A 25843-nucleotide genomic window follows, 5' to 3' on the forward strand; every position below is an offset into this window, starting at 1 on the left:
ATGTCACTATGACAACAACACACCGACCAGCAGAGTTTTGCTGTCTTGAAAAAAGAAATGCAGAGTTGTAAAGAGGATCCGCTCCTCATTCATTAGCTTCAAAACACCTTGGCCACAGTTATGCCCTTACGGCAGCAGGTGCTAGTGCTCATGGGAAGCTGAGTCTTTGTCTCTTAAAAACACCAACGATTCCGGCCGAATGTGTCGCTGCAATCCACTTTAAACCAATTCTCTGTACAGAACCTTTAAGTATCAATGCTTCAAAGTTAGTTTTTGTTTTCTTTTTAGATCTTCCATTTGTCAAAATGTCTTTACCTTGAGTATTTTTTTTGTGTCTAAACGTGATAAAACATCTGGTTCTCGTCCTGTTTCTGTTTAAAGGTGCAGTCTGTAGGAATTTTGTTCTCAGTAATTATAAAATGGTCCTGACTGTCAGCAGACATGAAGGAATCCTGTTCATTTAAATCCTGATCTCACTGACAGTAGTAGTCCAGACAGAATATTTGTATTTGAAAAGCTCAGTGTCAGCCCCCAAATGGTGTTTATGTTGTCATTGTGTGTTTTGGTCTGAGGCTCCGCCCATCACCTGTCTGCCAATCACAGAGTCAGTACCTTTGTTCATCCAGGTTGGCAGTTCCACTGAGCTGCAGCTGAACATTTATGAGCACAAATGTCTGACGTTAATAAACCTAAAAGGACTCTGATTATTCCAAATACATAGTGACAACGTGGGAAACAAAACAAGGATCTGGAGGAGATGATTTAGAAACATGGAGACGGCTGAAAGAGGAGAAGGATTAGAAGACCGACACCGGCTCTGCCTTAGTCTGATCACCGTAAGAACCACTGAGAGCCGGGGCTGCGGTCTCTGCACCCGGTCCCTTCACCTGGGGCCGGGCTGCGGTCTCTCCTCCTGGCCCTGGTACCGCTGTAGGACTTGTCTCTGTCCATGGTAGCTCCTTGTAGTTCAGTGTTTTCTGTGGAAGTGACCTCTGCATGTGGAAAGGGGGGGGGGGGGGTTCAGTAGTGTCTGTGGTTCGGCCTGGGGGTGTTTGGTTGGGGGGGGGGGATTGTATGGTAGCAATCTGTGCCGCTTGTACTTCACATACAGTAAAAGGTAAACTTAAGGCTCATTTCTCTTTTCTCTATCTCCTGAATCTGTGCAAACTTTCATTTGAGTGGTCAGGACGTTTGTCCTGTTCTATTCTATATTAGACTTAGAATCAGTCTGGTGATGATTTTTTTGTATGAAATGTATGGTGTGGTGGCAAGGATTAGTGGAAACACTAGTAGTAGACGCTCATGCTGGATCTGGCAACCCCTAGTCTGGGGGGAGGAGCAGAGGATACCATGCTCTACAGTATTTGAATGTGATTGCAGTACCAGTTTTGGCCACAGTCCTACATACAGCACCTTTAAAACATCTTATGGTCTTAACCCAGAAGGACCCAGTGTTACTTTTGTGGCAATTCTCAAATTAATGTTTGTCTATATTTAACCTTCCTTAAGTGATTTATCACCATTTATTGGAATATTATCTTGTGTATTTTGTGTTTTTTTTCAGTGTAAATCTGGTATTTTTCCTATATTTAATTCACTGATCATGTAGATGTTCATTAAAGCTCAGACTGAAGTTGAGGATTATATCAAATTTGGATTCCAAAAACACAGGATAAGATGTTGATGCCCTTGTGTGAGCACATACAAGAGTTCATTGGTGGATGTCAGACAGTTAAAAAACAAACAAACAAACAAACAAAAACAACCAGGAGGCTTACATCCAGCCCAGGCCCAACCCAGGGAACGGGACGCCCCCACGGGGCAAGTGGGGGTGTGGGGCATGTGTGTGTATGGGGGTATAATAGAGAAAACTGAAGAATAGAGAACTGTAATGGAGAAAACTGAAGAAAAAGTGTCTTTTTCAGTCCAATCTTTCATTAACTGAACATAAACCCAGTGTGTCCATCCACTGTCACAGATCCAACTCCATGGCTTTTACTGGGGAATTAATGTTGTAGAAGATGATGGTGCTTCATTGGCAACTATGGAGCCTCTGAACGTCCAAATATGGTCATATGTGATGACAATAAACAGATGAAGAACTGTATTTTACACCAATTATTGACATGGATTGATAGGATTAGTGGATCAGCAGGTATTAAACAGTTCAGATCAGTAGATGGTTACTGTTTGGGTCTTTAAGGGTTAGTTCATGTCTAGATGTCAGCGATAACAGTTACATAAGTGCATGTTTAACCTCCTCAGACCCAGGAAATGTCAGCAAAGTACCAGCTTTTTTTGTTTTTTATTAAATCAGTGCCTATATTGGAAACATCATGATGCAACAGTTTTTTCAGATGCAGTTTTTAAAATTTTTATGGAATGTCCTTTGTAGTGGACAGTTTTCTTTTCTTTTTTGTATAAAGTTGTGAAACTCTTGTCCACAAATGTGGACAGAAAACCCAGAGCTGGGTCTTGGGAGGATAACTGTGTATAAATGCTGTTTAGAGCCACATTTGCTCCATGTGTCTATATTTGGGTGTGTGATGTTGACCTAGAAAAAGGCTGACCAGCTGCAGAGGGTCCTGTATGTTTACAGCTGTGCACTGAACTGACCACAGCTCATATTAGAGCTGGGATCCCACATGTTCTGTCTCATTCCTTGGACTTTGGAGGTGGACTTTTCTTGGTGTCATAATAAAACAGGCCTTAAAATACACTTAAATGGAAGCTGAAGGAGTTTATGTCAGCGGATCATCAGTGATGTTGTGATTAAGTGTGTGTGTGTGTGCGTGTGCGTGTGCTCTTCTTCCAGTGGATTGTAAACAGTGGTGGGCCAAGCACTCTGGGTCAGAGGGACATGTAAACACTGATGGGACCGTTGGGGGGCGGAGCCTGGCTCTCATCACATCCTGTTACTTTGCCTGAGAAAGAAATGTGACCAAATCTGCACGTAGTTAACCAACTAGTTTTGTCCTGATGAAAACCCCATCTTTTTACTGTCTGCTTTCATTTGCTCACTGTGTTGATGTATCTGTGCAAATCTGTGGTGCAATGTTATTTAGTGATTATTATTATTATTATTATTATTATTATTATTACTTCCATATTTATATTACTTATTCTACAGGGTGGTGAAATGTAACTAGGCATTAGAAATTACTTATAGAATTTTTGGTATCACTGAAGTCACGATGAAAACATTTTTTAAACAGACAACACTAATGTAGATTTCTTATTTTCTTATCGTCTTATTTCTTATTTCACAGATTCAGGAGGTTGTCAGTGTTCTCCCAGATGGCGTCCTTCAGAAGGCTGTTCATTCCATTCCAGGCTCTTGAAATACAAAGATTATGTTGAAATACGACGATTACGTTGAAATATGAAAATTTACTTTCATTTTCCATGTAATAAAGAACATGTATTATTTGTTTCAATAAATTTGTAATAAGAATGTGGATTTATTACCTATTTTTAATGCCTAGTCCAGTGGTTCCGAACTTTTTTGTCTCCTGACCCCATTTTAACACCACAAATTTCTCGTGACCCCAGACATTCAAAACTGAGACTTTTTTTTTTTTTGCTAAAATTGATTTGTTTTTGATCACGTAATAGTTTGCTATGCTATGTTTCAAATACAGGTTTGTTTTAGAGGACATTTAGTCTAAAAATGTCTATTATTGTGGACAGAGGCAGTAAATCCAGCTGTAGATTACTGCACAAAGGGAGAATTGGATTTTCCTTGGTCTGGATATGTACAGTCAGTCCAGCTGTGATTTACAAGGAGGACAATTAATACTCATTCATTCATTCATTCATTCATTCATTCGTTTATTTCAAGCATTTACAGAATACATGCAAATTCAAAATTCCAAAATCATTCATCTATACTTGAAAAGGAGTGGGAAGAAGAAAAACTTATTTAATCCCACCCCCATTCTCATCATGAAATAACTGAACATAATAACGTTCTGTTCATAATTTTTATGGACAGAATTTCTAGGCGCAGCCTGGGGCTGGAGGGGGTCCGGTTTGGGGACCACAGGATTTCATCTCTGCTTTTTGCAGATGACATTGTCCTGTTGGCCTCATCGAACCTGGACCTTCAGCGTGTTCTTGGGGCGGTTTGCAGCCGAGTGTGAAGCGAGCGGGATGAGGATCAGCACCTCCAAATCTGAGCCCATGGTTCTCGACCGGAAAAAGGTGGTCTGCCCTCTCCGGGTCGGTGGGGAGTCATTGCCCCAAGTGGTGGAGTTTAAGTATCTCGGGGTCTTGTTCATGAGTGAGGGAAGGATGGAGCGTGAGATTGACAGACGGATCGGTGCAGCGTCTGCAGTGATGCAGTCGCTGTACCGGTCTGTCGTGGTTCAGAAGGAGCTGAGCAGAGAGGAGAAGCTCTGGATTTACCGGTCAGTCTACGTTCCTACCCTCACCTACGGTAATGAGCTTTGGGTCAGGACCGAAAGGACCAGATCCCGGATACAAGTGGTCGAAATGAGTTTCCTCCATAGGGTGGCTGGGCGCACCCTTAGGGATAGGGGGAGGAGCTCAGTCACCAGGGAGGAGCTCGGAGTAGAGCCGCTGCTCCTCCGCGTCGAGACGAGCCAGCTGAGGTGGCTTGGGCATCTGTTTTGGATGCCTCCTGGACGCCTCCCTGGGGAGGTGTTCCGGGCATGTCCCACCGGGAGGAGACCTCGGACCTAGCACACGCTCGAGAGACTATGTCTCTGAGCTGGCCTGGGAACGCCTCGGGGTCCCCCTGCTGGAGGAGGAGTCTGGGGAGAGGGAAGTCTGGGCGTCCCTGCTTAGACTGTTACCCCCGCGACCCGGCCCCGGATAAGTGGCAGATAATGGATGGATGGTTTAGACTTTGTTTGAGTTTGGGAATTTGTATCGTTTCTGTACTTGCAGCTGTTTTCTCTAAATGAGACGCATTGGGCCGTTGAAATGAATTTGGCCTTTGTCGACCACCGTACAGGTCTCCTTGACACACTTGTAAGACAAAAAAGTTTACTGATACAGAAAAATAATTCATTTCCCCATGTTGAGCAGGAAAGGTATCATTTCTCCTTTTTGATTTGTGCTGGATTAGAGTTGATGGTTTCACCAATCTACACACTGAAAAAAAAGGTTTTTTGGTGTAGTAATATTTATTAGGTTAACTGTCACAATTTTTATTTTCTAATTGTAAGTATCAGTAAGAACTGGAATTATTCCAGTAAAACTAAATATGTCATTTGTGTAATAAATAAACTGTGATGGAAGAGTAAGTTGTATTCTGTATTTTCACATAATATTCAAAGGTTATAGTCATTGCACATGAACCTAGAAATACAGAGTAAGTTTTAATAGTGTTGCGTGTTCTGACTCCACACGTGCACCTTGTGCTTTGCTGTCCGCCAAAACACAAGAAGACGACAATGGCGGTCAGGGTTAATGGACGCATATAAAAGTTCAAATATAACAACCCTAACCCAAAAACATTAAGAACAAATTCAGGCAATTTAAACTGCAGAAAAAATATGTCAAATGTTACTTACATATTGTCCATTAATAAAAGTTAGAAAAAGTATTGTAGCGAGCCATAATGATCGTAATGGGGGCAGTTTGTGCCGAGTCATGTGACTCATGTAGTTTACGGTGTCACTGAGTCATGTGACTGTGTGCTACCTTACAAGTTGTAAATACTGGTTCAAAGCCAGTGTCTGTTCTGTGTTCTGTAGTTCTATGACTCATGCTCTGCCTATAGAGGACAGTATCTGAGTGAACTGAAGGAATATTTCAGTTTGGTTCCAGGACTGAACGCTCTGTGCTGCTGTCAGACAGTCTGGGCTGGTTTACGCTCGTTGTTAGGATTTTTCGTGTTTGTTGATTGGAAGCTCCAAAGACGAGTTCAGGATGCACTTGGTCTCAGTTTAAGAATTTATTCTGATCACATGTGAAATATAAAAGCCAGCGCTGGTCTCTCTGGACAAGAGCTCCAGCAGGAGCTCCAGTCCAAGAGCCCCGAACAGCAGGTGTGGTTGACAGTTATCTTCTTGGGTGACGCCACCCCCAAACAGTGGGTTGGACTTCGTAACATCATCTGATTCTGTCTTCTGATTGGACCTCACCTGTTGACGTGACTTGCCAACTGTCAGTCCACGTCTTGTTGCTGGGATGTGCTATGCAAAGTGTCATGGCTGTTGTTTTAGACATGGATCTGTTGGAATGGAAGGTCCTAGCTTCTGTAGACACAACATCTGCTTCAGTGACTGAACTGACCCTGAACTCATCAGTACTGGTGTCCATGAGTTTACTGGGAGACAAGCTTCATCAGTAAAGAAATATATGACATTTTAGAGCAGTTCAGAGCAGTACTGTAATTATTCTATAATTACTCTTCAACATGTAGTTTAATGAAAGTTAATACCAGTGCCTTTTCACAAGCGTGTGATGTATTTGGACCCAAGAAGCACGACCAACGTTCATTCTACTGTAACTTTGTTCTACCAAAACATCACAGTATTTAAAAAATTACCTTGAAAAGCCGTTAGCTTTAGATGTGTTAGCATTTTTCAGTTTGAAGCAGTCAGAGTCTGAGTAAAACTTACAAAAAAGGAGAGACTCAAATTCAATGACCATATGAATTATCATTAGTAAATTACCTGAGGTTTGTTAGTAAAATAAACGTATATCCACAAGTAAAGTTTACTTGACGATCGCCCTGGTAGAATTTACTTACAATTCTAAGTGCAAATACTTTCCTAAGTTTTCCGAAGTAAATAACCCCCCAAAGTTTTTTCAGTGCATTCAACAGAAACCTCTGAGGCTTTTCCTGTTATCAAACTAATCAAGCTTGAGTAGTTGGATGGAGCTCCTCCACAGTTCCATGTGTCTCTTCGTGCTGATGCTGGGGCGGCTCAGTCCCGCCTCCCCTGGCCCCACCTCCCCTGGTCCCGCCTCCCCTGGTCTGTCTATCCAGAGCTGTGGGGGTCGACATACAGGTGAGGGCCGGGTGGTTCTGAGACCGGCCCAACTTCCTCCAGATGGTTTTCAGAGTGGCTGGACGGAGGATGATGAAGACCCAGGGGTTGATGATGGAGTGGACGGACAGTAAACGCATAGCGCGCAGATCAGCTGCGTCTCGTTCCTTTTGGCTGGTGGATGTGTGAACACGGATCTACAGGGGAGAAAGAAAAGACAATCCAAATGTATTTATTATGCAACTATTGGATTATTATCAGACTACACTGTAAAAAATCCCCAGTAAAAAATGGTATTATTCTGGCAGCAGGGGTGTCGAAAAAATACTGTAAAATAACGGAAAATAACCATCTCATAAAAATACGGTAATTTTCCATAATTAAAATACAAATTTTTTTTGCCCTAACTTTACATGAGATTTTTTTTTTTTAATGTTTAATAAAGAATATTTTCATGTATTAAAACAATCCAATTCCATATACATATATATATATATATATATATATATATATATATATATATATATATATATATATATATATAATTTTCAGTGAGACTCAGTTGTCCAATCCACTGATAAAAACTGTATTTGGACAGTTTATCAGTGCTTATACATGTTATACATTCATGTTATACATTTATTCAACATTTTTGTTGTGAAACCTCCTGTAATTACACAAGATATTTGTCAATGAACAAACAAGTCTGGTTCAACTGACAGAACAAATACTTCTGTTACTGTTAATTGTCAGTAATTTTATCTCATTTAATTTATTTTTTTTCACGATGTTAAACTTTAAATGAACAGTTTAATCTCATAAATAGAAAAGAAATATTAGTGAAATTATGATACATTTGCAAATGTATTTTAACTATTTTTCTGTGAAAAAAGAAAAAAATTCTTTTAAAAAATTAAATTTTTTTGGTTATTCACAGTTACAGTTTTTTCATGTTATTTTCCATTTGACATGTAAAACCACAGTCTGTTTTTGTCATTTCATTGATATTTTCCTATATCTTAAAAATACAGGAAAAATCTGTAAAATAAACAGTGAAAATTCTGTTGAATTACAGAGTTTTTTTTTTTTTTTACAGTGTATTATCAGATTATTTTGATCATGTAAATGGGCTCAGTGTTAAAAAAACAAAGTTCTATGAAACACATGAGGTCCTCAGTGTTCAAATGTAGAGGGTTATTCATGGTTCTGTCATCAATGCACATATCACACAGTTTCTTCATCGTACTGATGTTTAAAAATAACTATAATCAGGGGCGTAGAATTCGGGACCTGTCCCTACCAGTATCCATCCACTGCTGTGTTGTCCCTATCAGTCCAACCACTGTCCGTACTGTTTAGTCAATGATTCTGGTACACAAAGGGTTAACAGTTGGTCTCTGCTAGAAGTCCCGCCTCTAACATAAATATCGCTCTCTGATTGGCTCATTGGTTTTGCTAATGTACATCCCCGCTGTCACTCCATCTACTTGTAAAAGGAACCTGCTAGTTGGAGCGCCAATGTAAGTTTTCAGTCTGTTTGTATTTGTTCTGTCTGAGTCACATCAACTAGACGGATTTAAATACGAGTGGAGTCAGTTACATGTACATTTGGACATGTGTGTGTGTGTTTGTAGGTGTGTGTGTGTGTGTGTGTGTGTGTGTGTGCTCAGTAATTAGGATGTAAAGGATGTCAAAGAAAAGAAAACTGGTCATCAGACACTTCTATAGGAGTCCCAGTGTCAGTTCCAGGTGTAGAACTGTAGAGGCTCAACACAGATACTGAAGAAAAGACAATATTAAATGACAAACAGAAACACTTTTAAAAGTTACTTTACTTATTATTTTCATGTATTTCTATGGAAGAGCAACTGTTTAAAAAATACACACTGAGAAAATTAGTGGGGAAAATACAACAAAGCCTCAGATTGTAAATGTGACTCTAGATGTGATTTTATTCATATTTTTGGGAATAAATTACATGTAATAATTAAAAGTAAAAACCTTTTTTGCTCCGGCAGTAACTGAACCATCAAACTGTATGAACAGTGTATCCACGATCTGATCATATGACATGAAACAACATATTTATGTCAGGAGACAGAGAGGAGAGAGGAGGAGGAGGAGGAGGAGGAGGAGGAGGAGGAGAGGCTGTAAATTCACAGTTGGTTCACTAATAATGCATATGTTCATCATTAGAATAACTTTGCAGAATGCGTTAAATTCTTGTTTTGTCTTTAGATATTCAGATATGCATTCTAAACATGTCAGTTACTGAATTTGTTTCTGACTGACCGTTTCAGCTCGACATGACGTGAAATTATGATCGCAAATGCAAACTAGAAAAGCACTCTGAGAGCGTAGACCTTCACCAAGACAGATCTGTCCGTGTGCCCGCCCCCCATTGCCACCAAAATTTTATCATTTGTTCCTTGTGCCAGTATCAACATTTCCTGAAAATTTCACCCAAAGCTGTCCATAACTTTCTGAGTTATCTTGCAAACAAACAAACAAACAAACAAACAAACAAACAAACAAACAAACAAACAGACAAACCCTGGCAAAAACCTAACCTCCGTGGCAGAGGTAATCAGATAGAAACATATGTAAGTGAAAAATGTGTGGGAAATGGGATTTTCAATGTTCAATGTAAATGTCCACAGAGTCCACAGTGGATGTAGACAGTTTAGTTCCAGATACAAGATACTGTCCTAAGCTACAGGTGGATCCAACTGAGGCTAATCAGAGTCGATTTGAATTTTTTATGAATTTTGGAAAATGTCTCAATGATGACAGATGGAAAATTGTAGATGTTGTGACCTTGCTGTGACCTTGAACTTTGTCCTACTGGGACCAAAATGGACTGGGTTGGTCCCAGGGCCTAGGCCTATCTGTGGGGAAGATCTGGGAAAGATGGGGGGAAGAGTTTTCCCCTAAAGTTGCTAAAAAACAAACAAACAAACAAACAAAGTAAAGTGATCACAATACATCATGGTGGAGGTAAAAAAAACCATCAACTTTCAGGAGTGCTGCCTTGGAGCACTTTTGTGTTCCCACCAATGTCAGAATCAAACCTACTGCCTTGACTATAATTATATATAAAATATAGAACTGACAGGGAATAAATGCATCTGCTGGTCATACCTGATACAAACACCAGTCTGTGAAAGGCCTAAACAGTGCAGTGACTATAAATAGACGTTCCTGTGCGTCGTCTCCTTTATGTCATGGGTCATGGTTTCTATTTTTTATTTCCGCTGTGATTTGGGGATTTCCCCTTCCTTCACTGACTTCAACCTCCTACTCTAACAGGGAAAACTTCTCCTTCTGCGTCCGTCTGTCCTTGGTCTGTGGTTCCATGTGTGAAACATACACTTGTGTGCGTCAGATAATAAACTAGAAAAGCACTTGGAGAGCGCAGACCTCCGCCAAGGCAGATCAGTCCGCCCCGATCACCACCAAAATGTAATCATTTGTTCCTTATGCCAGTATCAACATTTCCTGAAAATTTCACCCAAATCCGTCCATAACTTTTTGAGTTATCTTGCTAACAGACAAACAACTATATCACTTTTGCTACACATGATGAATCAGTCTTCAATATCCTGTAAAACCTGTTGGGAACTTATTTTGAGTATATATATTTTCTTTGACCAAGCACTCTGACCATTCATTGTGGAGTTACACATATATATATATGTTGAAAATATCCCTATCTCCCAGTGATAAAGAATCCTTTTAAAAATTCCTGGATCCAGACAGTGATCCGGATCATTCCCAAAATCTAATCATTTGTTACTCGTCCATATTCCAGGCATTTCCTGAAAATTTCATCAAAATCCATGCATAACTTTTTCAGTTACGTTGCTAACAAACAAACAAACAAACAAACAAACAAACAAACAAACAAACTCTTGCAAAAACATAACCTCCTTGGTGGAGGTAATCAGACTGGTGCCTGTGATGTTGGTAGAATCAGGCTGGTCATGTGACGGGGGTCAAACTCAGGTCAGTTCAGGCTCCACATTCAGCCCAGTATAACCTGCAGTGGGTCAGTGGAGGTAAGGTTTTCAATGGGCTCTGTCTGTTTGTCTGTCTGTTTGTTAGCAAAATAACTCAAAAAGTTATGGATGGATTTTCATGAAATTTTCAGGAAATGTTGATACTGGCACAAGGAACAAATGATTACATTTTGGTGGTGATGGGGGTGTGTGCGATTTGCCTCAGAGGAGGTCTGTGCTTTCCAAGTGCTTTTCTAGTTACATCATAATATAGAAATAATGTCACTTCCAGACTTTTTATTCCTAACTTCTGTGTTTTAGAGTGAAAAAAGTACAATTATGAAACGTTTATATCTACAAAGTGTCCTGTAAAAACATGTGAATACCAAGAACAACCATGAACAAACTAAAACTTACCAAGAAAAAATTTTCCACCTCAGCTTCTTATTTACACATGTTCATTATAACATGGATCTACAAATGCAAAAAACACTTAACCCTGTCATGCATACTGGTCACTCCAGTGGACAGTTCTTCTCCAGCTGTTCTCTTGTATATTCATGGGTTTTGTTGTTTTAGTTCCATATCAGCCAACACAGTGAACACTTACACACCATCCCATACACTGACATTCAGACCATTACTTAACTTTGCTGTTGTTGATAAACCTGATCCGCAGTAATTCTTATTAAACTGTAATTAACAGTTTTCTTATTTATTTATTTATTTTTGCATATCATCTCCATGAAGTGAGTAATAACCAGTATTAGAGTATGTTAAAATGTAAGAAAACATCAGATTAGTAGCATTAAAAATGTTTTTATTTCATAGTTTTCACACAGTTTATCACTGTCTGATGATGGGTTTTAAATACATGTTTCTTTGCTTCAAAAATTAAATGCATGGTGTCCAGCTGAGAGGACATTTTTGTAACTCCATGAAAAATAGGTTCATTGAAAAAATGTTCAATTGCATTGTTCTTTTAAGCTTACAGAGGAATAAAATCAGGCTAATGACATTCATTTTGTCTTCTGTTAATGTAATTATATTTTCTTTTTTCTTTTGTTCTGAACAAAAGAAAAAAGAAAAGTATGAAGGAATAAAATCACTCAAGAAAAAAATATTGACTTAGGTTCTCATAATTCATGCATGAAAGGGTAAATAACAGGCAGAATATTGTTAAAATTACACTTACTTCTCTTAAGACATTTCAGGTTGTTCATATTTGAGTATTTAAGTTCTGCACGTTTTTTGTGAAATGTTGGTTTGTTTTAGTGTAAATACAGTAAAACTGCATGAACATTTTTGCATTTACAAAGTGAAAATATCTGAACTGTCATTATTTGGCTGAAGAGTCTGGTTTTGACCAGCTCTATATGAAAGTGTCATGAGAGAATTTTTGTTCTGATTTGGCACTATGTAAATTAAATTTGATTGAGTGATTATTTATAGGGTATTATGACAGTATTTTACTGCTCTGACCCGTTTGACACTCAGTTGGTCTGAAAGTGGAACCTGAACTAAAATGATTGTTAATATCTTCAGTGTAATTTTTTCATCTCACAGATTCATCCCATGGACTGGACTGGACCCTGTGGCGGATCGGACTGGACCCTGTGGCGGATCCGGACTGGACCCTGTGGCGGATCGGACTGGACCCTGTGGCGGATCCGGACTGGACCCTGTGGCGGATCCGACTGGACCCTGTGGTGGACCGGACTGGACCATGTGGCGGACCGGACTCGACCCTGTGGTGGACCGGACTGGACCCTGTGGCGGATCGGACTGGACCCTGTGGCGGATCCGACTGGACCCTGTGGTGGACCGGACTGGACCATGTGGCGGACCAGACCGGACCCTGTGGTGGGCCGGTTTTGGCCCGTGGGCCACATGTTTGACCCCTTGGGTTAAACCAGTGGTTCTCAGTCTTTTTCTGTGGGCCCCCCCTTTGGAGTACAAAAAATCTCCAGGCCCCCCTCAACCCCAACAACATTGCAACAGTGAGGCAATTACAACTTTTATTGACAGAAACATCAATATTGTAAACATACTTTTTGCTTTTCCTTGAATAATTAATAACTTAGATTTTTGCTTGAATAATACAAATAAACTCAACCAGACTGCTCCCTGAGGCAATATTTTTCCAAATAAAAATAGAAAATGCACAATTATCTTATAATTATGACAATAAAGTAAGTTTTTTTAGAACAACAAACTAATTTTGGTAACAAAGATTTTCACAATATCAGAGGCTGCAGTGAGCCTGTTTACATTGCACATCTCAGAACATTAAAGTGAAAACTGTATAAACTATGCAAAAACAGAAACACTGCAGTCAAATCCTTGTCCGTTCTCCAAACCTAAACTCTTCGTTTAGTCTAGTGTCAGATCACCATGGCAGGACATTTGTCTGTTGTGCATCCCTAAAATGAATTCCAGGGTGCTCCAATGCTAAAACATTAGTTCCACCTGCTACATGTGCTAACCTGAAGAAAAAAAAAACAAAACACCCAGGAGTGATCCCATGACCCCCCTGGCAAGTCTTTATGCCTCCCCTGGGGGACTCGCCCCACAGTTTGAGAAACTCTGCACTGTAAAAAAATGACTGTAGAATTAACGCCAAAAAGTTGAAAAATTGCAACATAAAAAACTGTAAGTGACAATACAAAGCAAAGTTGTCTACTTGAAAAGATTTTTGTGTTAACGATTGAATCCAATATAGCTGTAGTTTTTACAGGAAGAGTATGTGAACAATAGCAGATGTGGATGAAGAAATGATGGATTTCTGATGTTTTTAGAAAATAAAACTGTAAATTGAAAAACAATGTGATGCCGTTTAAACTGCAAAGAGTGTAATGTTGAAATAATGTGCTTTAAAAAAAAAAAAAAAAAAAAAAAAAAAAAAAAATATATATATATATATATATATATATATATATATATATATATGTATGTATGTATGTATATATAAAAAGTTATAAAAAATTAAACATTTAACAATGTACTATTTTAAATGTGTAAATGAATGTGTTGGTAGAGTTGGTAGAGCGGCTCGTCCAATAACCAAAGGGTTGTTGGTTCCAATCCTGGCTCTGACTGTCCATATGTCCAAGTGTCCATGGAAGACACTGAACCCTAAACTGGTCCCAGTTGGACCTGGTGGATTTGGAAAGAGCTGTGGACACCATGAAGGAGGAGAAACTGAGCTAAAGAAGTGCAGAACATTTACCATTTAAATCCACTGTTAAATCTACATGTTTAAACTGTTAAATCTACATGTTTAAACTGTTCAATCTACATGTTTAAACTGTTAAATCTACACGTTTAAACTGTTAAATCTACACGTTTAAACTGTTAAATCTACACGTTTAAACTGTTAAATCTACACGTTTAAACTGTTAAATCTACATGTTTAAAATATTAAATCTACATGTTTAAACTGTTAAATCTACAGGTTTAAACTGTTAAATCTACATGTTTAAACTGTTAAATCTACAGGTTTAAACTGTTAAATCTACATGTTTAAACGGTTAAATCTACATGTTTAAAATGTTAAATCTACATGTTTAACCTGTTAAATCTACAGGTTTAAACTGTTAAATCTACAGGTTTAAACTGTTAAATCTACATGTTTAAACTGTTAAATCTACAGGTTTAAACTGTTAAATCTACATGTTTAAACTGTTAAATCTACAGGTTTAAACTGTTCAATCTACAGGTTTAAACTGTTAAATCTACATGTTTAACCTGTTGAATCTACATGTTTAAACTGTTAAATCTACATGTTTAAACGGTTAAATCTACATGTTTAAAATGTTAAATCTACATGTTTAACCTGTTAAATCTACATGTTTAAACTGTTAAATCTACAGGTTTAAACTGTTAAATCTACATGTTTAAACTGTTAAATCTACAGGTTTAAACTGTTCAATCTACAGGTTTAAACTGTTAAATCTACATGTTTAAACTGTTAAATCTACAGGTTTAAACTGTTAAATCTACATGTTTAAACTGTTAAATCTACAGGTTTAAACTGTTAAATCTACGTGTTTAAACTGTTAAATCTACATGTTTAAACTGTTCAATCTACAGGTTTAAACTGTTAAATCTACATGTTTAAACTGTTAAATCTACAGGTTTAAACTGTTAAATCTACGTGTTTAAACTGTTAAATCTACATGTTTAAACTGTTCAATCTACATGTTTAAACTGTTAAATCTACAGGTTTAAACTGTTAAATCTACATGTTTAAAATATTAAATCTACATGTTTAAACTGTTAAATCTACATGTTTAAACTGTTAAATCTACATGTTTAAAATGTTAAATCTACAGGTTTAAACTGTTAAATCTGTGTTTAAACTGTTAAATCTACATGTTTAAACTGTTAAATCTACAGGTTTAAACTGTTAAATCTACATGTTTAAAATATTAAATCTACATGTTTAAACTGTTAAATCTACATGTTTAAAATATTAAATCTACATGTTTAAACTGTTAAATCTACATGTTTAAAATGTTAAATCTACATGTTTAAACTGTTAAATCTACATGTTTAAAATGTTAAATCTACATGTTTAAACTGTTAAATCTACAGGTTTAAACTGTTAAATCTACAGGTTTAAACTGTTAAATCTACGTGTTTAAACTGTTAAATCTACAGGTTTAAACTGTTAAATCTGCGTGTTTAAACTGTTAAATCTACATGTTTAAACTGTTAAATCTACATGTTTAAACTGTTAAATCTACATGTTTAAAATATTAAATCTACATGTTTAAACTGTTAAATCTACAGGTTTAAACTGTTAAATCTACAGGTTTAAACTGTTAAATCTACATGTTTAAAATATTAAATCTACATGTTTAAACTGTTAAATCTACAGGTTTAAACTGTTAAATCTACATGTTTAAAATATTAAATCTACAGGTTTAAACTGTTAAATCTACATGTTTAAAATGTTAAATCTACATGTTTAAACTGTTAAATCTACATGTTTAAACTGTTAAATCTACATGTTTAAACTGTTAAATCTACATGTTTACACTGTTAAATCTACATGTTTAAAATATTAAATCTACATGTTTAAACTGTTAAATCTAAAGGTTTAAACTGTTAAATCTACATGTTTAAAATGTTAAATCTACAGGTTTAAACTGTTAAATCTACATGTTTAAACTGTTAAATCTACATGTTTAAAATATTAAATCTACATGTTTAAACTGTTAAATCTACATGTTTAAACTGTTAAATCTACGTGTTTAAACTGTTAAATCTACACGTTTAAACGGTTAAATCTACAGGTTTAAACTGTTAAATCTGTGTTTAAACTGTTAAATCTACATGTTTAACCTGTTGAATCTACATGTTTAAACTGTTAAATCTACATGTTTAAAATGTTAAATCTACATGTTTAAACTGTTAAATCTACATGTTTAAAATGTTAAATCTACATGTTTAAACTGTTAAATCTACATGTTTAAAATGTTAAATCTACATGTTTAAACTGTTAAATCTACATGTTTAAACTGTTAAATCTACATGTTTAACCTGTTGAATCTACATGTTTAAACTGTTAAATCTACATGTTTAAAATGTTAAATCTACATGTTTAAAATATTAAATCTACATGTTTAAACTGTTAAATCTACATGTTTAAAATGTTAAATCTACATGTTTAAACTGTTAAATCTACATGTTTAAACTGTTAAATCTACATGTTTAAAATGTTAAATCTACAGGTTTAAACTGTTAAATCTGTGTTTAAACTGTTAAATCTACATGTTTATACTGTTAAATCTACATGTTTAACCTGTTAAATCTACAGGTTTAACCTGTTAAATCTACAGGTTTAAACTGTTAAATCTACATGTTTAAACTGTTAAATCTACATGTTTAAACTGTTAAATCTACAGGTTTAAAATATTAAATCTACAGGTTTAAACTGTTAAATCTACATGTTTAAAATGTTAAATCTACGTGTTTAAACTGTTAAATCTGTGTTTAAACTGTTAAATCTACATGTTTAAACTGTTAAATCTACAGGTTTAAACTGTTAAATCTACATGTTTAAAATGTTAAATCTACAGGTTTAAACTGTTAAATCTACATGTTTAAACTGTTAAATCTACATGTTTAAACTGTTAAATCTACATGTTTAAACTGTTAAAAATACATGTTTAAAATGTTAAATCTACAGGTTTAAACTGTTAAATCTGTGTTTAAACTGTTAAATCTACATGTTTAACCTGTTAAATCTACAGGTTTAAACTGTTAAATCTACATGTTTAAAATGTTAAATCTACATGTTTAAACTGTTAAATCTGTGTTTAAACTGTTAAATCTACATGTTTAAACTGTTAAATCTACATGTTTAAACTGTTAAATCTACATGTTTAAACTGTTAAATCTACATGTTTAAAATGTTAAATCTACAGGTTTAAACTGTTAAATCTGTGTTTAAACTGTTAAATCTACATGTTTAACCTGTTAAATCTACAGGTTTAAACTGTTAAATCTACAGGTTTAAAATATTAAATCTACATGTTTAAACTGTTAAATCTACAGGTTTAAAATGTTAAATCTACATGTTTAAACTGTTAAATCTACAGGTTTAAAATATTAAATCTACAGGTTTAAACTGTTAAATCTACATGTTTAAAATGTTAAATCTACGTGTTTAAACTGTTAAATCTGTGTTTAAACTGTTAAATCTACATGTTTAAACTGTTAAATCTACAGGTTTAAAATGTTAAATCTACATGTTTAAACTGTTAAATCTACAAGTTTAAAATATTAAATCTACAGGTTTAAACTGTTAAATCTACATGTTTAAAATGTTAAATCTACGTGTTTAAACTGTTAAATCTGTGTTTAAACTGTTAAATCTACATGTTTAAACTGTTAAATCTACAGGTTTAAACTGTTAAATCTACATGTTTAAAATATTAAATCTACATGTTTAAAATATTAAATCTACATGTTTAAACTGTTCAATCTACATGTTTAAAATATTAAATCTACAGGTTTAAAATGTTAAATCTACACGTTTAAACTGTTCAATCTACATGTTTAAACTGTTAAATCTACATGTTTAAAATGTTAAATCTACATGTTTAAAATATTAAATCTACATGTTTAAAATGTTAAATCTACACGTTTAAACTGTTCAATCTACATGTTTAAACTGTTAAATCTACATGTTTAAAATGTTAAATCTACATGTTTAACCTGTTAAATCTACATGTTTAAACTGTTAAATCTACATGTTTAAACTGTTCAATCTACATGTTTAAACTGTTAAATCTACATGTTTAAAATGTTAAATCTACATGTTTATACTGTTAAATCTACATGTTTAAAATATTAAATCTACATGTTTAAACTGTTAAATCTACATGTTTAAACTGTTAAATCTACATGTTTAAAATGTTAAATCTACGTGTTTAAACTGTTAAATCTACATGTTTAAACTGTTCAATCTACATGTTTAAAGTATTAAATCTACATGTTTAAACTGTTAAATCTACATGTTTAACATATTAAATCTACATGTTTAAAGTATTAAATCTACATGTTTAAACTGTTAAATCTACATGTTTAAAATATTAAATCTACATGTTTAAAATATTAAATCTACATGTTTAAAATGTTAAATCTACATGTTTAAAATATTAAATCTACATGTTTAAAATATTAAATCTACATGTTTAAACTGTTCAATCTACATGTTTAAAATATTAAATCTACATGTTTAAACTGTTCAATCTACATGTTTAAACTGTTAAATCTACATGTTTAAAATGTTAAATCTACGTGTTTAAACTGTTAAATCTACATGTTTAAAATGTTAAATCTACATGCTTAAACTGTTAAATCTACAGGTTTAAACTGTTAAATCTACAGGTTTAAACTGTTAAATCTACAGGTTTAAACTGTTAAATCTACTTGTTTAAACTGTTAAATCTACAGGTTTAAACTGTTAAATCTACATGTTTAAAATATTAAATCTACATGTTTAAAATGTTAAATCTACATGTTTAAACTGTTCAATCTACATGTTTAAAATATTAAATCTACATGTTTAAACTGTTCAATCTACATGTTTAAAATATTAAATCTACACATTTAAACTGTTAAATCTACATGTTTAAAATATTAAATCTACATGTTTAAACTGTTCAATCTACATGTTTAAACTGTTCAATCTACATGTTTAAAATGTTAAATCTACATGTTTAAAATATTAAATCTACATGTTTAAACTGTTAAATCTACATGTTTAAACTGTTAAATCTACAGGTTTAAAATGTTAAATCTACATGTTTAAACTGTTAAATCTACAGGTTTAAACTGTTAAATCTACATGTTTAAAATATTAAATCTACAGGTTTAAAATGTTAAATCTACATGTTTAAAATATTAAATCTACATGTTTAAACTGTTAAATCTACATGTTTAAACTGTTAAATCTACAGGTTTAAAATGTTAAATCTACATGTTTAAACTGTTCAATCTACAGGTTTAAACTGTTAAATCTGTGTTTAAACTGTTAAATCTACAGGTTTAAACTGTTAAATCTACATGTTTAAAATATTAAATCTACAGGTTTAAACTGTTAAATCTACAGGTTTAAAATATTAAATCTACATGTTTAAACTGTTAAATCTACAGGTTTAAACTGTTAAATCTACATGTTTAAAATATTAAATCTACATGTTTAAACTGTTAAATCTACATGTTTAAAATGTTAAATCTACATGTTTAAAATATTAAATCTACATGTTTAAACTGTTAAATCTACAGGTTTAACCTGTTAAATCTACAGGTTTAAACTGTTAAATCTACATGTTTAAAATGTTAAATCTACATGTTTAAAATGTTAAATCTACATGTTTAAAATATTAAATCTACATGTTTAAACTGTTAAATCTACAGGTTTAAACTGTTAAATCTACATGTTTAAAATATTAAATCTACAGGTTTAAACTGTTAAATCTGTGTTTAAACTGTTAAATCTACATGTTTAACCTGTTAAATCTACAGGTTTAAACTGTTAAATCTACAGGTTTAAAATATTAAATCTACATGTTTAAACTGTTAAATCTACAGGTTTAAAATGTTAAATCTACATGTTTAAACTGTTAAATCTACAGGTTTAAAATATTAAATCTACAGGTTTAAACTGTTAAATCTACATGTTTAAAATGTTAAATCTACGTGTTTAAACTGTTAAATCTGTGTTTAAACTGTTAAATCTACATGTTTAAACTGTTAAATCTACAGGTTTAAAATGTTAAATCTACATGTTTAAACTGTTAAATCTACAAGTTTAAAATATTAAATCTACAGGTTTAAACTGTTAAATCTACATGTTTAAAATGTTAAATCTACGTGTTTAAACTGTTAAATCTGTGTTTAAACTGTTAAATCTACATGTTTAAACTGTTAAATCTACAGGTTTAAACTGTTAAATCTACATGTTTAAAATATTAAATCTACATGTTTAAAATATTAAATCTACATGTTTAAACTGTTCAATCTACATGTTTAAAATATTAAATCTACAGGTTTAAAATGTTAAATCTACACGTTTAAACTGTTCAATCTACATGTTTAAACTGTTAAATCTACATGTTTAAAATGTTAAATCTACATGTTTAAAATATTAAATCTACACGTTTAAAATGTTAAATCTACACGTTTAAACTGTTCAATCTACATGTTTAAACTGTTAAATCTACATGTTTAAAATGTTAAATCTACATGTTTAACCTGTTAAATCTACATGTTTAAACTGTTAAATCTACATGTTTAAACTGTTCAATCTACATGTTTAAACTGTTAAATCTACATGTTTAAAATGTTAAATCTACATGTTTATACTGTTAAATCTACATGTTTAAAATATTAAATCTACATGTTTAAACTGTTAAATCTACATGTTTAAACTGTTAAATCTACATGTTTAAAATGTTAAATCTACGTGTTTAAACTGTTAAATCTACATGTTTAAACTGTTCAATCTACATGTTTAAAGTATTAAATCTACATGTTTAAACTGTTAAATCTACATGTTTAACATATTAAATCTACATGTTTAAAGTATTAAATCTACATGTTTAAACTGTTAAATCTACATGTTTAAAATATTAAATCTACATGTTTAAAATATTAAATCTACATGTTTAAAATGTTAAATCTACATGTTTAACATATTAAATCTACATGTTTAAAATATTAAATCTACATGTTTAAACTGTTCAATCTACATGTTTAAAATATTAAATCTACATGTTTAAACTGTTCAATCTACATGTTTAAACTGTTAAATCTACATGTTTAAAATGTTAAATCTACGTGTTTAAACTGTTAAATCTACATGTTTAAAATGTTAAATCTACATGTTTAAACTGTTAAATCTACAGGTTTAAACTGTTAAATCTACAGGTTTAAACTGTTAAATCTACAGGTTTAAACTGTTAAATCTACTTGTTTAAACTGTTAAATCTACAGGTTTAAACTGTTAAATCTACATGTTTAAAATATTAAATCTACATGTTTAAAATGTTAAATCTACATGTTTAAACTGTTCAATCTACATGTTTAAAATATTAAATCTACATGTTTAAACTGTTCAATCTACATGTTTAAACTGTTCAATCTACATGTTTAAAATATTAAATCTACACATTTAAACTGTTAAATCTACATGTTTAAAATATTAAATCTACATGTTTAAACTGTTCAATCTACATGTTTAAACTGTTCAATCTACATGTTTAAAATGTTAAATCTACATGTTTAAAATATTAAATCTACATGTTTAAACTGTTAAATCTACATGTTTAAACTGTTAAATCTACAGGTTTAAAATGTTAAATCTACATGTTTAAACTGTTAAATCTACAGGTTTAAACTGTTAAATCTACATGTTTAAAATATTAAATCTACAGGTTTAAAATGTTAAATCTACATGTTTAAAATATTAAATCTACATGTTTAAACTGTTAAATCTACATGTTTAAACTGTTAAATCTACAGGTTTAAAATGTTAAATCTACATGTTTAAACTGTTCAATCTACAGGTTTAAACTGTTAAATCTGTGTTTAAACTGTTAAATCTACAGGTTTAAACTGTTAAATCTACATGTTTAAAATATTAAATCTACAGGTTTAAACTGTTAAATCTACAGGTTTAAAATATTAAATCTACATGTTTAAACTGTTAAATCTACAGGTTTAAACTGTTAAATCTACATGTTTAAAATATTAAATCTACATGTTTAAACTGTTAAATCTACATGTTTAAAATGTTAAATCTACATGTTTAAAATATTAAATCTACATGTTTAAACTGTTAAATCTACAGGTTTAACCTGTTAAATCTACAGGTTTAAACTGTTAAATCTACATGTTTAAAATGTTAAATCTACATGTTTAAAATGTTAAATCTACATGTTTAAAATATTAAATCTACATGTTTAAACTGTTAAATCTACAGGTTTAAACTGTTAAATCTACATGTTTAAAATATTAAATCTACATGTTTAAACTGTTCAATCTACATGTTTAAAATATTAAATCTACATGTTTAAAATATTAAATCTACATGTTTAAAATGTTAAATCTACATGTTTAAACTGTTCAATCTACATGTTTAAAATGTTAAATCTACAGGTTTAAAATATTAAATCTACATGTTTAAAATGTTAAATCTACATGTTTAAACTGTTCAATCTACATGTTTAAAATATTAAATCTACATGTTTAAAATATTAAATCTACATGTTTAAACTGTTAAATCTACAGGTTTAAACTGTTAAATCTACATGTTTAAACTGTTAAATCTGTGTTTAAACTGTTAAATCTACATGTTTATACTGTTAAATCTACATGTTTAAAATATTAAATCTACATGTTTAAAATGTTAAATCTACATGTTTAAACTGTTCAATCTGTGTTTAAACTGTTAAATCTACATGTTTATACTGTTAAATCTACATGTTTAAACTGTTCAATCTACATGTTTAAAATATTAAATCTACATGTTTAAACTGTTAAATTTACATGTTTAAAATGTTAAATCTACATGTTTAAACTGTTAAATCTACAGGTTTAAACTGTTAAATCTACATGTTTAAACTGTTCAATCTGTGTTTAAACTGTTAAATCTACATGTTTAAAATATTAAATCTACATGTTTAAAATGTTAAATCTACATGTTTAAAATGTTAAATCTACGTGTTTAAACTGTTAAATCTACATGTTTAAACTGTTAAATCTACATGTTTAAAATGTTAAATCTACATGTTTAAACTGTTCAATCTACATGTTTAAAATATTAAATCTACATGTTTAAACTGTTAAATTTACATGTTTAAAATGTTAAATCTACATGTTTAAACTGTTAAATCTACAGGTTTAAACTGTTAAATCTACATGTTTAAACTGTTAAATCTGTGTTTAAACTGTTAAATCTACATGTTTATACTGTTAAATCTACATGTTTAACCTGTTAAATCTACATGTTTAAAATATTAAATCTACATGTTTAAACTGTTAAATCTACATGTTTAAAATGTTAAATCTACGTGTTTAAACTGTTAAATCTGTGTTTAAAATGTTAAATCTACATGTTTATACTGTTAAATCTACATGTTTAACCTGTTGAATCTACATGTTACTCTGTACATATGTTTACAGTTGGATGTGTTTTTTACAGTATTGTTCTGGAAACACAGCTGCCAGTTTTTTTTTGCGTAAAAACAGGATGTTTTTTCAGTGTGGGTTACACAGACAGACCTGGTGCTACAGTGTGTGTTGTGGTTCCGTTCGTCCGTGCCTCTGCTCTTACCACTAACGGGATGGTGCAGGCCATAAACACCACAGTGATGATGGCCAGCGGAAGCAGATGCTCCACCTCCTCCGTCATGGATAGGGACCTCCGGTAGCGGGAGTGTGACGTCATTCCCCTTCGGTGCATCTTGCGCCTCTTGTACATCTGCACCAGGTACACGATCACGGTTATGTTGCACAGCACCGTGCTGGAGATCAGCAGGAGTATGATGGACGCGTAAAGCTGCACGTACGCGCGGCCCTCTGCATCCAGCTCCGTCCTCTCCAGTTCCAGGAAACACCAGGTTCCGGGACAGTACTGCACGTATTTCCCCACCTGAACAAACGGAGCCACGCAGAACACGACACTGGCCCCGTAGATGAGGACGACGGCGACCAGACCTGCGCGTTTGCTCAGGTGTCTCTCATACAGGTACGGGTGTCCAATGGAGAGCACGCGCTCCAGTGCCATTACGCACAGGATGCCGAGCGTGGACAAGGTGAGGAAGGTCATACTGAAGCCGAAGTACACGCACACCTTCATGTCCCCGCTCATCCCCAACAGAGTCTTCCCCCACGCGTACGCGCACAGGACCACGGGACTGACGGACACGGAGCCCAGCAGGTCCGTGGTGAGGAGCGCGCGCACCAGGATGTGGTACAGAGTGGTCCTCGTGCGCCACAGCCCCAGCAGCACCAGCGCCACCGCGTTTCCCACCACACCCACCGAGAACATGACGGCAGGGACGGCGGGCTTCCCGGGGCCCACGTCCTCAGCCTCATGACAGAGGACATGAGAAGAATTCCGCTCCATAGACCCTCCGAGGACACGGGACGCAGTGGGACAGTGCGCGTGGACGCACGGGACGCGCAGCTGTGGACCTGAGTGGGCGGGACTCCAGCTGTTGTGGGATCTGGAGTTGGATGGAACATCTGAGGAGCACATGACCAAGAGCCCAGTTTAGGGGTTTGGAGAGTGGACATGTGGAAAAAAGACCCATATGTAAATGTATGGGTAGAGTTTCACTTTCCTGTTGTGAATATGTGCAGCTTTGGGTTGATGGACTTATCCTTTTTATTTATTTATTTATTTATTTCATCCCATTTTAAATGGATTATCATGTCTATTCTGTTTTTTACTTGGTATTTTTATTTCACTGTTTTAAAGTGTACAGCTGCATTTATGTCGTTTTAATCTATTCTTGTACTTTAGTAGATTATTTTGCTGTTTATTCTTCTGTACGACACTGTTTTAATTGTACAGCTGTTTTATGTTCTTAATCTATTCTTGTATTTTTCTTTCATTTTTGGTTTTTCCCCTGTACGTTGGTTTGGAAAAAAGCATCTGCCAAATGCATAAATGTAAATTTATTTTATTAAATTATTCTTATGTCGTTTTATTGCACCCATTTTATGTACAGCACTTGGTGATTTTTATTTGTGAAAAGCGCTTTAGAAATCAACTTTACCTACTATATTTATATTGTTGTGTGTGTGTGTGTGTGTGTGTGTGTGTGTGTGTGTGTGTCCTCCTCAGACCCAGCTCTGGGTTTTCTGTCCACATTTGTGGACAAGAGTTTCACAGCTTTATACAAAAAAAAAAAAAAAAAAAAGAAAACTGTCCACCACAAAGGGCATTCCATAAAAATTTTAAAAACTGCATCTGAAAAAACTGTTGCATTAGGATGTTTCCAATAGAGGCACTGATTTAAGAAAAAACAAAAAAAAAAACCTGGTACTTTGCTAACATTTCCTGGATCTGAGGAGGTTAAAAATAAACTTTACTTACTTACTATATTTATATAGTTGTGTGCACATGTGTGTGTGTATCCTCCTGAGACCCAGCAATGCATTTTTGTCCTCCGTACAGGACAAATTTTTGACAGTTTTACTTAAAATATGCTGTCCATTGCAATCAGACATTCCATAAATAAATAAATACAAATAATTTCAAAAATGTATCTGGAAAAAAAACCCCAAAAATGCTGTATTATGCAGTTTCCAATTAAGTCAGTGGTGGATCCATTAAAAATGGAAGGAGGGGCT

General features: G+C 33.7%; 1 protein-coding gene across 1 annotated transcript; it reads right to left on the bottom strand.

Moving 5' to 3' along the window:
- Positions 1–5916: 5916 nt before the first annotated feature.
- Positions 5917–24660, bottom strand: ptger2b (prostaglandin E receptor 2b (subtype EP2)). Its single transcript, XM_030128064.1, has 2 exons — positions 23817–24660; positions 5917–7162 (listed from the first exon to the last, which is right to left on the bottom strand). The coding sequence occupies exons 1-2, from the start codon at positions 24609–24611 to the stop codon at positions 6833–6835; spliced, it is 1125 nt and encodes a 374-aa protein (XP_029983924.1). The 5' UTR covers positions 24612–24660; the 3' UTR covers positions 5917–6832.
- Positions 24661–25843: the final 1183 nt, after the last annotated feature.

The sequence above is a fragment of the Sphaeramia orbicularis genome, chromosome 24, assembly GCF_902148855.1.
Source record: "Sphaeramia orbicularis chromosome 24, fSphaOr1.1, whole genome shotgun sequence".
NCBI classification, from domain to species: Eukaryota; Metazoa; Chordata; class Actinopteri; order Kurtiformes; family Apogonidae; genus Sphaeramia; species Sphaeramia orbicularis.